At 41.7% G+C, this 15561-nt stretch overlaps 1 protein-coding gene across 1 annotated transcript in view; it reads right to left on the bottom strand.

The window, feature by feature from the left end:
• Positions 1–9464: 9464 nt before the first annotated feature.
• Positions 9465–15561, bottom strand: part of GRK5 (G protein-coupled receptor kinase 5) — a 173340-nt gene continuing 167243 nt past the window's right edge. The window contains exons 13-16 of the mRNA XM_075717417.1: positions 13920–14057; positions 11338–11475; positions 10374–10505; positions 9465–9563 (exon numbers count right to left, since the gene is read on the bottom strand). Of these exons, the coding sequence (XP_075573532.1) occupies positions 9465–9563; positions 10374–10505; positions 11338–11475; positions 13920–14057 (507 nt within the window). The remainder of the gene's footprint in view (positions 9564–10373; positions 10506–11337; positions 11476–13919; positions 14058–15561) is intronic.

The following is a 15561-nucleotide window of genomic DNA, read 5'->3' on the forward strand; positions in this document are numbered from 1 at the left end:
GGTCTGGAGCATCCCGAGCCTCTCTGCAGACCTCTGCCATATGAGCTAAGAGGCTCATGGAGCCTTGCACTGTCAGGGTGCTGCTGACGTTGGCTGACAGCAGAGGAACAAACTTTCCTTGGATTAAGAAAAAATTTAGCGGTGAAACTGTAATTAAAAAAATAGAAAATCAGGTAGAATTTACCCAAGGGTCTGTAAATGGCCTATTCAAGCTGCTCAGCCTCTGCGACAGAGATACTCTTCTCCACTCAGGACAAGTTAGAGCACCAATTTTTAATAGGCCCTATTTTTATTTTTTACTTTTACTGTATACCAAATATGAAATAGAATTACAAAACACAACAAATTGGACTCTGACTTGGCAGAAACTTGTACTGTCTCCTCCCCCAGAAGCACCCCGTAGACCTGAAATTGCACAGTCAGGCCCATTTATGGTATTTTTCATCTGTAAAGCACCCTAAGGGATTAAAAAAGTTGACTTTTTTTTTTAATTGGATTTCCTTCAAAACAGTGTAATGACTTTCCTCTGAGAAGCTGCCCATCTCATGCCAGAGATAGTGGAAAAAGTCTAAGGAAGATTACATCTCCCAAGAGGGAACATATCTAGACGTTTCTGTACAGAAAGGACATCAAGTTACAGAGAGAACAAAACCACCAAGATCTGTTAGAGAGGGAATAATATTTCTTCTCACATCCTCTCAGACTGTTAAAATCTTGTGAAAAATGGCTTGGTTTTGTTTGGAAAGTGGTAATATGCATGACGTGAATTCATGTAGTCTATTACTTTAGGTTTTACTGAGTTTGCCTGGTGGATGTAGCTGCTGCTTTCATGCAGGTAACCTGTTTTCACATTGTTCTTTCATGAAACTTGACATAAACACTGTTTGCTATTAGCAGTCTTATAAAAATATTCTTTATGCGTCTTTGAAAAATTCTTCTTTCTCCTCTTAAAGAAAAAGCACTGCACCACTTTCCTCCTGGTGATTTTGCAGCTACTTTGTTTTAGATCTTTCTGTACGGAATACTGAAGAGCAAGCTTGGTTGGTGGTTGTTGTTGGTTTCCTTCTCTAAACACTTTCTCTCTGCCTAATTGGACCTTAGGCAAAGTCCTCTGTAGGGCCTCATAAATCAGACAGCGCTCAACTTAAAAAAATAGTTCATGTCTTCTGAAGCCTGCATCCCTACTAGTGATTTTGTCATCCTTCCCTTGAACTTATTTTTAAGGTCGTAAAGAGTTGTGTCGGCTGAGTTTGCAGTGCAGAGGAAGGCTGGGGATGTGAGGATGGAAGGCAGAGGAAGGACATCTCAGGGGAAACACAACCTGCTTTCAGATGAGAATCTGAACCTCCACAAAATGAGATACAATCTCAGTTTGGTTTTCAGTTCCCTCAACCTCTTGTGAAGGTGTGATGGGACAGAAAATACAAAAGACAGTAATATTAAAACATATGAAGCCACAAAGGCATCTAGCAAGATGTGGGCTGCATCCCACTGTCACTGTACTCATCCTCAAGATCCCAAGGACTGGAGGAAGCTCCATCTGACTATATGCCTCATTAAAGCAAAACATAGTTTTCATGTATTTAAATTAAGGAATTTATTAAAAAAAAACAAAGCCAAAAAAACAATCAAAACAGTGGTTTGATCTAGATACAGCAGCACTGTGACATTACTAGGACATTATGTACGAAGAATCCAAGCAGCCATAGAACACAGAAGCCTTTATCTTCAGTCACAATCTCAAAATGAAACTAGCTTCATCAAACAGTGTTAAAGATCTCCCTGGAAAGAGAAACAAAACCAAACAGACCCTCCCCACCCCTAACCCTTTGGATACTAGAATGATTTTTTTTGTACAATACCAACAGCCACTAGCTCTTCTAATTGAGAACACTTGTTTAATTTATTACAAAAATGATCTGTTGACTCAGTTATGAAAGACGACTTTTAACATTGCTTCAGAAGTGTCTGCTCCTCTTATAGACTACAGTATTAGAAGTGCTTAAAAACATTTAATCCTGGATATGCTCTTGAAATTCGATCAGAAGGATATTCTGTGTGTGTTTATATACCAAATATGATTTTTAATTTTTAAAGCAGGTGAAAAGACTAACCCTAATATGAAACTGCAATTTTACAATTTAATTATTAGTCAGATATGGGCAACCACATGATAGTTCATGAAATCTTTAGGTCTATCTACATTGCTCAGAAACACAAAATAAAGTTTTTACAACTTTCACCTTCAAAAGGCTAAAATGTTAAGTCTTTTAGAAGAGTGTCCAGTGTTTAAAAGAAATGCAATTAAGGGAGACTGCACCCAGTACACATGAAACATAACTTGTTTGAGCTTGCTAATAAACATATCTAACAGCTGCATGTGGGGTGATGAGACAGGAAAACACATTTGTCATCTGGCCACTACCTGAAAAGTTTCTTCTCTGGGAGTGACTCTTCTCTACAGGACCGCTGATGCGCCAGAAAACCTGGAGTTCCCCTTCGGAGCCCCTTGATCCCAGGCATGTGGTTGCCTCTTCTGTTTCCATAGCTGAGCAGTGAGTTGACCCAATGTTTGCCACGCATGCATCTTTGTGACCTCACACAGCATTTCACTTAATTGGTACTTAGGGATTCATTTGCAGGCTTGGCCAAAAAAGTTGGCCAAGAACCAATGAATGTTATTTTGTTCCCTTCCTCGTAACTATTTCTTTCTAATATAAAAAAGAGGAAGTGTTCGTGTGAATGCCACAATTACTAGTTAGCTCTTAGGTAAGAAATGAATACTTTAACATTTGCACTGTCTCATCTTCTGTTGGAGATGTCTTTACAGAAGTGCAGTCTGTTTCAATATCTCTAAGGAACTAAGAAAAACCAATAATAAAGAAGAGCCCTAATTTACAAGAGTCATCTCCCTAGTCACGTAAATAAGAGCAGCTATGTTAAGCCTATTTCACTTAAATAATAATACAAAGAGTTGCTATTGATCTGGTTTATGCACAGACTCCAAAGTGCTTTCTATTGACAGACAGAGAGCATCCCTCCATGTTTAAGAATGGGAAAACAAAATTGCGCAGAGGTTTGCCTAAGGCAGTGAAAGAAAAAAACCATGGGCAGAATGGGAATACAAACCACCACTTCTGGCTCCAGTACATAAACCAAGGAAAATACATTTGCGCCAGCAGTAATATTCATTTTGGTGAATAGGCAGCAATCTGTTGAAAATTGTTTCTTTCATAAAGCCCATTTGTCAGTACACTAGCTAAGCTGATCCAACTGCAGCAGCTTGTATTTGTGTTATCACAGAGACATTTGGGGGAGGTGAGTGTATAATACTGTAGCATACTGTTGGCTTTCACCTTCTTCGGTGGTTTCCCTAAAGGAAATAATTTGCAAAATTTTCTGAACCAATTTCTTTCTCTTTTCTTTTTGCAGTTAAGGACAGAAAGTGATTACCAGCCAACACTGCATAAACAATGTTCTTTAGTTTAAAAGGAGATTGTCCTGCCCAGCAGAAAAAAGTGAAGAATGGTTTTAAACTTATGCAGTCTTTCTCTCAGCTTTAGCAGGAGGGTGTTAGTCATTATTATTCTTACTCTAAATAATTAGTAGTATTTTAAATTTCAGGTCATATTTGTAGAAGGCTTGACGTAGACAACTCTGGAACCTTCTGTCTTCCATGGAGCCGCTGAACAGACAGATTCTCCCAGACTTCACTGCCAAACGTACCTCCCCGCAGCCTGAGACAGGCTAGGACCATCCTCAGGCAGGAGAGCCTGTAAGCCTGGACTTCTAGAGCTCCTGCAGGCTACTTCGTGCTTCATGCCACACACATGATGTGGGATGGTCTACATCCCAAGGGGCAGACTAACCCAAGGATGTTCTTTCAAAGCAAAGTCCAGTCTTTTCAAAAATTATATGGGAAATGCCTAGAAATGCCTGATGAATGATCTCATCTGCACTGAGAGACTTAACAAGTGAGTATTACAAATACAAACTTAAAACCAAACAATCACAACTAACTGTGGAGCAGAGGTTAAAACACTCATATCTTGTCCACAACGAAGTCAGGTCCTTCAGCCACCTGCTCCATGGATGTCTGTAAGGAGAAGCAACTGTGCTATAAGGGTGTGCATTTATTGCTCTTCCAGAAAAGTCTACATAGGGACCTCCCGACTGAGGCTCAGGTACATGGGAACAGAGACCTTCATGCAGGCTGAGTGGACACCTACTTGCCTCCTCAAACTGCTACATCTGACCCTTATAGAGACGATGTCTCTGAGCCACAGGCCAGACACTATGCTTACTACGACCCTGTGAGTGCAATTTTGAGGTTACTCAAAAAACTGTGAGCAACATAGGATGAAACAAAGAAGAACGTGCAGCAATGTGTGATGACTGCCATTGGACACTTGCTGAAGATATGCACATTATGGTAGTTTTCACACTGTCCTCTAGAGCTCACAGCTTGTCTGTCTTCCTTGTCCTGCCCGTGGTTTTATCAGTATTACAGATTGGTTTCCTGGTTTTCTTTTTAGCTGAGGCATCTCTGCTGAAAAACACCAACAGCAACTGGATTTGAAATGCGAGGGTTTGACAGATGAAGCAAAGAATTCAAGCTGGATCCTGAGGTCTGGTTGAATGACGTTAAGAATCAGTGTCTTCGAATCAGATGCTTTACTGGGTCAGCCAAGTTTGATTCCCTACTGCTGATGGCACTCAGCCGTAGTTTAGGGGCGGGGATGACTGCGAATTGAGAAGGTATCAAAACTGTTCTTATGGCTAACTGGTATTGCCTCTGAACTGCCAGTTACCAGGCATTCCTAATCAGCAGGGCCAGATGAATGCTGCGATACTGAAGTCTGCAGCTCCCTAACGCTCAGTTTGATCTCCAGTACCTGTTTGGTTTGATTATTTTCACCCCTTTCTGAGCTTCACAAGCAGGTTTTTGTTCAGAAACAACATCTGAGTCATGGCCATTCTTGTAAAAAATCTCTTTTTAGATAATCCAGGTCAAGGGTGCACACCTAAGAGTTTACTATTTGTTATTTTTCCCTTCATTATGCCTTTGTTTAAAAAAGCCTCGCATCATCCCAGAGAACGGGAAAAAATGCTACAAGATTTAAGTGAACCTTGAGACACTGTAGAAAACGAATAGCAAACATCTGAATCATAAAAGCCTGTAAACTAATTAGTGTTCATCAGACTACTCGGTAAAGATTTAAAAATAAAAACCATGCTTGCACAATTCAGGATCAGATTGCAAAAGATTTCTGATTCTTAAAAAGAGCTAAGTTTGCTCATCTGTCTGTCTAAAACAAGCAACCAGCTCTGAACGTATGCATTTTTTGGAAAGAATTTGTATTGTAATTGGAAAGGAGATATAGCAAATTAATCAGTCTGGAAAGCTATTAAATAATTACTCCTTTCTGGTCCTTTGCTATGTGCAAACCCACCTCAAAAACTATTCACTTTGAACCAAAATACTAAAAATCCCATTGCAAATGCTCTCCATGTTTGTGTCATGAAACTATAAGCCTTTTTTTTTTTTTTTTTTTTTCCCAGAGTTCCTGAACAACCACGGCTCCCAGTGTTTCTTGAATTTGGCTCCATGGAGCCAGACGCCAAGTGTCTGTGGGAGCCTGGCTGTGCAGGGGACTGCCTTGGCAGGGCTTCAGCCCTGCGTTCTGGGCTGAGCTTGCACCTGGTCACACAGTGGAAGTGAGAGGACTGTGGTCCTGCTCCAGTCTTGGGTGCAAGGTGGGCTGAATAATAAAAATAAAAAAAAAAAAGAAGTAATAAAAAAGAAAATCCTGTGGGTTTTGTTGTTGTAGGCAAACCCTGACTAGAAGAGTCCTAGGACTGTTCATTATCACTAGTGATGTATGATATTGATTGCATCTTTCAGGGCTTGGATACTGAAAAAGTACAACAATTCTGCTGCCCCAGCATTGTAACACTGTTTAAAGTTTGTCAGGCAGGATAGCAACACTTCAGGGATGCAGCATGAAATCTCCCTCAACTGGTCTTGTTTTCTGTCTCTCCCCTTCCTCACTCACTGCTTCCAAGGGGCTGGGATCCAGAGAGACCTCATTCCAGGCTTGAAGCTTCAAGCGCACATAAGCATCTTTCTTCCATACCATCTTGAGGATTCAGGAGAGCTAACCCTAGCATAATGTCCTCCAAGTATCAGGACTCACTGAATGCAGCTCTCATCATTTGAGGACTTTGCGCTGTCCCTGTGTCTCCACTGGTAGATTCCTAGACGTGCTGAGTAAGAAACTGTCCCAGCTGAAAGGAGAGCAGGAGAAGGCACATTTGCTATCATTCACTGTTGTCATATAAAAAAGTCATCCACCGCTAGTTAAGGCTGATAGCATCTAAGAGGTATAAGGCCATCTACAATCTGCATTTGCAATTTGTTCACCAGCTTTCAGTGAGGAGTTTGTTGTTATTAGGATTTTATTTCCCAAGTGGGAGATGTTAAAGAAAGAAAATTTAGTCTTCATATGCCAAATTGGTAACATGTAGGAGATTAAGCCCTTGGGCCAATAGCTGCAGTTTTATCAGTTTTACCAGATTCATCCAATGAAACATTAATGAGCTAAGCCTTCCCCCAGTCATCTTTTTTCCTTCCTCATGGTGGCAGGTAGATATTACCAGTCACGTTCCTCTGATGGGGAAACATGCTTGTCTGTTCCTGCAAAGTGGGATAATGGCAGTAGTGGAAAAATAGCTTAATCTTTCACTCTAGCCCCCATCCAGCACCCCCTTCCCCTAGCATCAGTGCACAGGATGAAATCAGCTGAGGGTGCACAAGAATATTGTATACAAAACTGTTAGAAGGTGATGTCTTGGAGTGAGAGAAACAGATCAGAGTTGCACAACATTTGCAGCTCTCCAAGAAGAACTAAGCCGTGTGTCTTGTCTTGTCTTGTCTTGATACACTGATATACATCAGTTGTCTGGCTAAGATCTGTTCCTCCACTTCTCACCTACATTTCTTGAAATCAGGTGGAATTGCATGTTATTGAAGAAGGCCTGTGAAAACCTCCCAGCACAAGTATGTCTTCGTCCAGAGGGTGCTAAAGGGACTGATCAGATTCTTGTTGACATAGGTAGCTTTGTGGCAGGGCATGAGAACAGAACTGGAGGGAAGAGCCCCATCTGTGCATAGTGGCTTTCACCTCTACAATATTTCATTCCACTCCTGTTAGGAAGCTGAAACCATTATAGATTTAGTTTACAGCTGATACAGAGAGAGAAAATTACTCAAAATTCTCATCTATTACTGTGTGTCTAAAATTTTGCCTCTTCCATAAGATCTGAAATGTCATCATCTGACATGGGAGAGTGGCTGAAGCTCTCCCTGAGCACCACCAATACAGGGAAAAGGAATTTCTGGGTCATGCTGATCTGAAGGAAAAAGAGGAACAACTTCTTGCTGATATTATGGCACACTCACACAGCTTCACTGCATGTCTACTAGCAACCAGAAAAACTGGGGGCTTTTGGAATGATGTGGACTTGCATCTTAAGATACTTCACTCTTGATAAAGGTGCCAAAGCCACATCTCCCTTTCTTGACTTTTCTCTGTCAGCTGCTTTATGCAAATTCTGGCCCTGTTCTGTCTCTCTCCCTCCTAAACTCAAGCTGTTTCAGTATGTAATTCCTGTGACACTCTCACTCAGAGCTTTGTCACTACTAACCTGCATCTTTTTTCCCCTTCTGCATTGGCCAGATAGAACATACACATGACAGTCTAATGAATTTTGGCTATTAAGACTTGCACTGGGACAGTGCTTCCTTGTACCCTGGAATAACTGCAGTACTAGCCAACAGGGTTTTAGACACACCAGACTGACCTTCAGATGTTCCTGACTGATCCAAAAAATCATCAGTCTACTCTAGCCGACATTGTAAAGAGCATGGTGAACCAACCTGTTTTACAGAACATGTTGGGTTATGGAGATCCTGTCTGCACTTGACGGGGCAAAGGTTTTCCAATTTCTGTCGAAGGGAAGTAACCATATATTTGATCTGGTGTTAATAATAATAGACACTGGCATACTTGAGAAGAGCATGGTTCTGATGCCTGCAGTACTGCTACTGATCCTGACCGATCCTGTTTATACTAGTGGGAACAATATTTTTGTCAATGATTAAAGGATCCTGGACAAAGAATGATGGAACCAAAAGTGGGATGTATTATTTCATTACTGAAATTTTATTCAATTAAGTTGAGGACCTAATTGAGGGGACAAGTCATGGTGTGTTTGGCACGACACATGGAAGAACTCTAAGTGCAGACACAACCTACAGGTTCTGCTACTGCTCAAAAGCAGCTCAGATCCCACTCTGAACCTCCACAGCTCAGCTCTAGAAAGCTGACATGAATCTCATGGTCAGCACAAACCAGACTATTGAATTTCTCTCTTGCTACCTGTTTGATATGAGCAACTGTGGAAAGGCCTTGCACTGTTGACGGCAGCATGGGGAACACTTCGAGTTTTGCTCTCGTTTCAGCAGGTGCAGGTTTCAAGTCCTTGAAAAACAAATGGTCATTTGCTTTCCTGGTCACCTCTTACTCAGTTTTGTTCTTGCTGTCATTAGAAACTGCACAAAAATTAGTGATGGAGAAGGCCTGAAAATAGGGTTTTTTTCTAACCAAAAAGTTTTTGATGAGCTAACAAGGTAAGTGCAAATCTCAGCTGTGCTGGTCCCATGACATCACAAACCTTAGGCATAGCAAGTAGCATTCTTGAATGCATCAGAATCTTGTCTTTCAGCATTTAATGCGAGACATTACAAACTAATGAAGAGGAGAAATGTATGCAGTGTTGCTGTAAACCAAATATACAGATGTAAAATAACTAAGAATAAACTGTTCCATAAAAATGTATGTCAATAAAACCCAGTCTGATAAAGTGATTTATGAATAATTTTCTAGAATTACTAAAAAGAATGATTTCTCGTTTGAGGCTCTGGAAGTCTTGAGTCACATTTTTTTTCTTTTAAAAAAATGTCTTAAAACACATGGCTTTACAGCTGCTGCTTGGAAAATATACACCTCCAAAGTCTGACTTTCATTTAAATACAAATGTACAAAATGTAAACTGAGACAATAGAGAAATTTACAAAACTTTTCTTTAAAAATAATAAAGACAAAATTCAGTTCTAGTATGATGCTATTTAAATACGTGCAAGTAGTCATGTTCATTGAATTTCTATTGCAATGTTCTAAATAAACAAATTTGATTCACACAGTCTTGAGTGCCACCTCCAAAAACAGACCTGAGTGGAAAATTCTTCTTAAAATGCGAGGCTCCACTGGAAGGAATGGATAGAAAATCTCCATTTTTGAGAGATCCTTTTTTTCACTCAACGGTGGAGGCGCTCTCATCCATAGAAGCTCCATAGATTATAGTGGAAGGATGCAACGTTGTTTCATAAAACTGAGCTGGAACTAGCTGCTTCCAGTGGAGTTTGAGCTTACATGATTTGAATTTAGGTGGTGATTTAAACTGGCCTTTGAATTTGGAGAACTCTTTGAATTGTTCTGATGCTGTAGAAAGAGGAAGACAGTAACAGTTAGATTCCCAAAACATGCCATGCTTTCTTTTAGGCCAACACTGTTCATTTTATGGTGATAACACACTGACTGGACTGTTTGAAGATCTTTGGATGTAAAATAGTCTTCACTTTCTTACCTGTATTCTCTCTAGGTCAGGAGGACCATAGCAGTTCTTGAGGAATGCAGCAAAGACGACTCACTCTCGTTCCAGGAGTCAAATTGACTCACTGCAAAATGTCAGTATCTGCTAAATCTGACTAATACAGAGGACACCTGCCAATGCTGAGGCATGGTTTTAACCATGCAGAAATAAATGGGTCTAAGAATGTTATTTAGATTTGAAAATGGTGCCATGGTGCCTCATGAAAGTCGTATATCGTGTAATGTCTGGTCTGCTCTCTTCTCTAGTGTCTTGCTTTCCTGCCATGACTACCTCACTCAACATTTGCATTTTCTTCTTTTTTAACACATAAATCAAGGGTTTTCACAAGGAACTTATCAAAACCATATAACCATTTCAAAAGGCATTTCAGCATACCACTGAAAAATAGTTTGGGTAAGAAGTTTTCAACAGTGGAAACGAAGCTGATGAAAAATGCTGGAACTTCTGGTGGTAAAAAATCACGAGAGGTAGATGGGAAACCTGGGATAGGCAGTACTAGCCAGGAAATTACCAGGTAACTGTGACAGCAAGCTCCCTGTAAGACATACTGTCTTTCTCCTACAAAAATATTACCAGAACATGGCTGTGACACTGGGCATCTATGGAAGGTTCCTTGTCTTAGTCATAAAAGGTCTCACCTGTCGTTTAAATATTCTCTGTAGCAATCCTTTCTTGGGTGGCTCTGGGGGGTAGCTTTTGTTTAAGTCTGGTGAAATAGTACCATTTGGTCCAAATACATTCAGTTCTTTGAAACACTCTGTTTCTATCATCTAGTGGGACACAATAAGAAATAAAAAAGAAACAAGACATCTGCATTAAATATATTCCAGTAGTGCTGGGTTGTTCAAAGTCAGGAACAGGACCAGCAGCTTGAGCAGTATGTTAGGAGAGTTAACAGTTGAATTCCTGATGGTGGCTATAGAAGGTAAATAGGATGTGTGAAAAAGAGAGGCTGAGTCTGCGCTGCATGTTTGCATATCAGTCTTATTAGAAGTTGCCCCATAAAGCCTTCTGTTCTTTTCGTTAGCACTGTAGAGAATATTGGGTAAAGACAGGCACGCTCACAAAATCCCAGTTATTAGCACCCCTCTGCCCAAGTGAATCTGCTGTTTGATCCAGAGTTGGATTATGAAATCCACTGTTGGCTGTGTTTTGACATCAAACAGAAACAAAGACCCAGATCTGGAAACCCTGGAGCAGTTCAAGGTCCAGAGTTGACTGCTGCAGCTGGGACTCGCTGCAGGTACAAGAAAATGGGTGAGATCAGGATTGCCAGTGAAGGCGCCTTCCATTAGGACTTGCAGCCATCCCGCGGAAGTTCCTCAGAGCTGTTGTCAAAACACCTCTGTAGGAACCCAGGAGAAGGAAGTACAGTAGGATCCTTGCCAATTTACACAAATATGCAGAGCCAACAGATACAGTCACCTGCACCTGACATCTGTGGTACCTTATAGATCTTGAAAGAGGCCATTTGTAACTTATGAAAGTATTAGAGTCTGGCAAGTTATCCAGTAGCTATATATTGCTGGAAATATACAGCTCCTCTTAAACCACCTGTGTTAGGGGTTTTATTGGAGTAATTTTGCTCTGATACATCCTTACCTCATTTTGCCATGGAATAGACACTGATCCTGTGGAAAACTTGGAATAGAAATCATCATCTGTTTGGTCCAGGTTAACTCCTTTCACTGTGGAGAATTGCTCGATGTCTAACACATCCTTGCAGTACACTGCTCTGGGCTATCTCAGCAGAAAAAAAAAAAAGAAAAAAACAGCAAGAGAAAAAATACTTCTGAGTCTGACCATGTGCTTTCATTCACAGATTCAGTCAAGTGAGAACGCCTAACAACAAGCGACTATCTGCATCCTGCTTCTCTAGACTTGCTCTGCCCGCATGTTTATCATCAATGGCTGACTTCGCTTTAAGCACGTTAAGCTTCCCACTTTGAAGTCCTTAAAGAGTCAGGGCAGCCCAAGTGGGTTTTAGTCATCCATGCAGCATATGGCTGGGAGGTGAAGGGAAAAGGGCAGAAAGAGCAAGAAAACAAAAATCAAATCCTTCAGTAGTCTTTTCTTTTAGAGAGGGAACAACAGAAAACCAGAATGTTTATGAGTGACACACTGGAGACAGCCCTGAAAAGGGACCTCAGGTAGAAGTGTCCGTCTGCTCAGATAGCTGTGGAGTTTGCAGCTTAAAAGTTTAAAGGTATGTATACTAATTGCTAAAGAAAACAGAAGAGGTTTGGCATTTTTCCATTGTTTTTGTTAATAGCTCAGCTGCTGGAAGCTGTCCAGAATCACCTCTATTAACTCTTTTAACTCGGTTGCCTTTCTTCAAGCAAATGGTCAAATGGCTTTGCCTTTTTAAACTGCTTAATTTTCTGGGATGACAGAGACAGGACTCTTTGCAGTGACGCTGCTTTTAGCTCATATTCCAGCAGTGAGCCACAGAAAGCAGAAATAGTCATCACTGGCTACCTGTCATAGTTAGTGTGGTCATCTGCTTGCCTAGAGTTAGCGTGGTCATCTGATGTGCCCATCAACAACACAGTTACCCTTTGATGTGCAGGAATAATTGAGGGGTGGCTTGTGGGACTAGCCTGACCCACTGAACTCAATCGTGTTGAATCCAACCGTCTACACATGGTGCCATGACTGCACAGCCCAGGGGCCCAACCATGCAGTATTTTATCTAGATCTGAGCAGTGCGACCAAACAAATCAAGCTGATTCCTGACGGAAGTCCTAGCTGCTGGAAGCTGCATCCCTCTGCATTCCTGACGGCTGCAATCCACAACATTTTTGTGGAGACAGAATAGTCTAGAAGAGGATGGAGAGACATGGGTTGGATTACAACCTCTGCCATTGGCTATATAGCTTTGGGTGACGCAGCTGACTTCAGTGAAGACTTGGAAATCTATGGATGAAGTGCGAAATAAATTAAATTAGAGGCAGCTCTGGAGTTCCCAATAAATAGCCATAAAAATTTATGTGCCTCTGCTTTAGCAAATATGTCTGTAAGAGGTGCCTTCTAGGCCTTACATGCCACAGTTAAGCTTTTAATACACTCTGGTGGATCCCAGATTTGAGCCCAGAATTTTCTAATTTTCTACATCAGAAAGAAATAGTAGCTTGTCTCCTATTTCTTCCCACTAAAGCAGGTCGTAACACCATGGGCTAATTGGCAGGAATAACTAGGCCACATAGTAAAATGTAAAGCAAAACCAGAGCAGCTAAAGTAAACTTTTGTAGCATTCAAACCACTTTGGTTTGGTTGAGTTTGCAGCAATGTGAATGAGAGCTGCCAAGATGTTACTTTCCTTAATACGTTAAAATGGCAGTGTTTACTTAGAACCATATGGGAACTTTAAGGATAGAGGATCTAGCCAGAAAGAGAGCCCTGCAGGAAGAAAATAATCAGATAACCCTGTGCACTGGGGTAGAGACCGATACCACAAAAGGGTGGAAAAAGTTTTGTTCTTGCCAATGTAACGAAGACTTTCAGTGTGTGCAAGACTGGTGTGTAAACCTGCGTAAGGACTCAGTGCCGGGTTCTGCACCCCATGAACACTAACAAGTTCAAAATGCTCTCTCAGGTCCAAGTCACCTCCTCTGCTTGAGGTGACACTTGATATCTGAACCTGGTTCAGATTCTCTGTGACAAATGCCTATTTTCATGATGATCCAGTCCATTCCTCAGTTCCGTAGAGCTTTGGACTTTGTAATTCTGGTTCCACCTCAGCATATATATCTATACATCCATATGCATACATGTGGCTTTCATCACTGATTGTTCCAAGCACCACCTGGTACTGCACGTACTTCTCACAATACTACCGTGGATAAGGGAATACAAAGGTTCCCGGTTTAAAGTTTGGGAACTGAGGCATGAACAGACCAAGCGGTGCCTCCAGTGCCACCCAAGAAGACTGTGGTAAAGCAAGTGGGAACGAATCAAGCCCCAGGTTACCACCCTACGTGGAGGCCCACCCACCCTGCACGCACGTGTCTCTACAGAGCAGCTCTCCTCTTCCTCCCAGCCTCCCCAGTCCAGCCCTACCACTTATCACATCTTCCTAGGGCAGCTACTCATGCAGAGGGTGTTGACAGCTCTGAGAGAGAGAAGTTATTTCAGAAACAAATCTCTTGAAAGAGCCCACTGGGGGTTCTTCCTATCATACTTACATCAGGGACAAAGGGAGGATCCAGCATTCCTGCTTCTAACCGCTTGAAATTCATGCTCTTGAAAAAGGGGTGCCTCTTCACTTCTGTTGCACCTTCCCCTTGACATCCTAGCCGCTGCTTCACATCTTTGGTGAGGAGCTGAAACATGCCAAGAGGAATGGTAAAGATGGAAAGGATGTCAGAAAAGCAAGAGCTTCACAAAGATATTTTTATCTGCAGTTGGTTTTGAATGCGTCCAGAGGGAAGTACAGAGGGGAATCGTAATTGCTGTTACTTAACAGCTGAAGCTAAATAGATTAGGACTGCACTGTTCTACATGCTGGTGAAGCCCTTTGAAAATTACCTGCTGTAAAGTGTTTACAGTCAAAATAGAGACAGTTGCTTCTGCTTACTTTCAGTGAACACTTTCAAGAAGAGGTCTGACATATCCTAATAATGTATATGGATGCATATTCATAAGTCCCATGTGCTTTTTCTCAGTTCTTTTTTTTTCTTGTTACTCTTGTAAGAATGATTTCCCCATGTTGCTTAGGCTGAATGACTTCACTATCAAATTTTATTTCCCTCCACCCATTGCAGTATATTCCAGTACATCACATGACACATTGAACCAACCCTTTGTGCTCATGGGCTTATCTCTGCTGAACTCAAGGGGAGTTTTGTCCATGGAACCAGTACTGGTAACCATCCAGTTCAGCCTTGTTTGTTTTCAGAGAAGGGCAATGCACCACCTCTACCTGCTACAGCAAGTCCGGCCTCTTTCCTGGGTACTTGTAATGGAGCAGTGGACACTAACTGAACTCAGCATCCTTGGTCTATTAGATAAGCAGGTCCATGAACACAAACACAGGGGTTGTAGGTCCTGGAAGACCTTGTATGGATGGACTAATTGATCTGCAAGAGACCAGTTCAATGGAGAAACAATTCTGGCACAGACTAGTTGGTGGATGTGGAGACAGAACATGTAGCCAAATCTTCACCAAAATGCCTCTTCTTTTAAATCATATGCATAGAATCAAGTAGGCTAAATCAATGTCTTAAGAGATCATGTCTAAACAGTTGAAGAGAGGCAGAGCTCAGCATGCAAATGACTGGTGCAAAAAGGCCATTGCTTGGGACAGGGACTTTTCTAAATGTACCACTGACTTCAGACAATCTGCTGAAAAGTGAAGGTTTGCAAATTTGTTTCCTTTTTTTCCCTCCATTCATCTTTGAGGAAGCCTTCATTATGCTCTCTTAGATAGAGGAGGGAAAATACAACTCCAAACTCACCATAATCTGCCCAGAGATTTCAACTGCCTATTAAAGAGATGAATAACATGTGCCTTAAGACAACAGAAAACAAACACGCATTGAAAACAGTCAAGGCCAGCTTTGCTGCAGTCTCCACTCTGGGGGAAAAGACTGCATACTTACACTGCAACATCATGGAGGAAATAAGAACACCAGCCTTTTTCCACAGGAAGGGTATGCCTCCTGGAGCCGGGTGTGCAGCCAGGCAGACACCCCACCACTCGGCGCTTTTGGTACCCTGGTTTCTAAACGGCTGCTGAAGGAAGGGGCTGTGCCAGCCTGCATTGACACCAAGGCTACGTGGCAGCCGCTGGCCCCACCGCTACCCCCACCACTGGCTGGGGAAGGG

The sequence above is a fragment of the Pelecanus crispus genome, chromosome 10, assembly GCF_030463565.1.
Source record: "Pelecanus crispus isolate bPelCri1 chromosome 10, bPelCri1.pri, whole genome shotgun sequence".
In the NCBI taxonomy this organism is placed as follows: domain Eukaryota; kingdom Metazoa; phylum Chordata; class Aves; order Pelecaniformes; family Pelecanidae; genus Pelecanus; species Pelecanus crispus.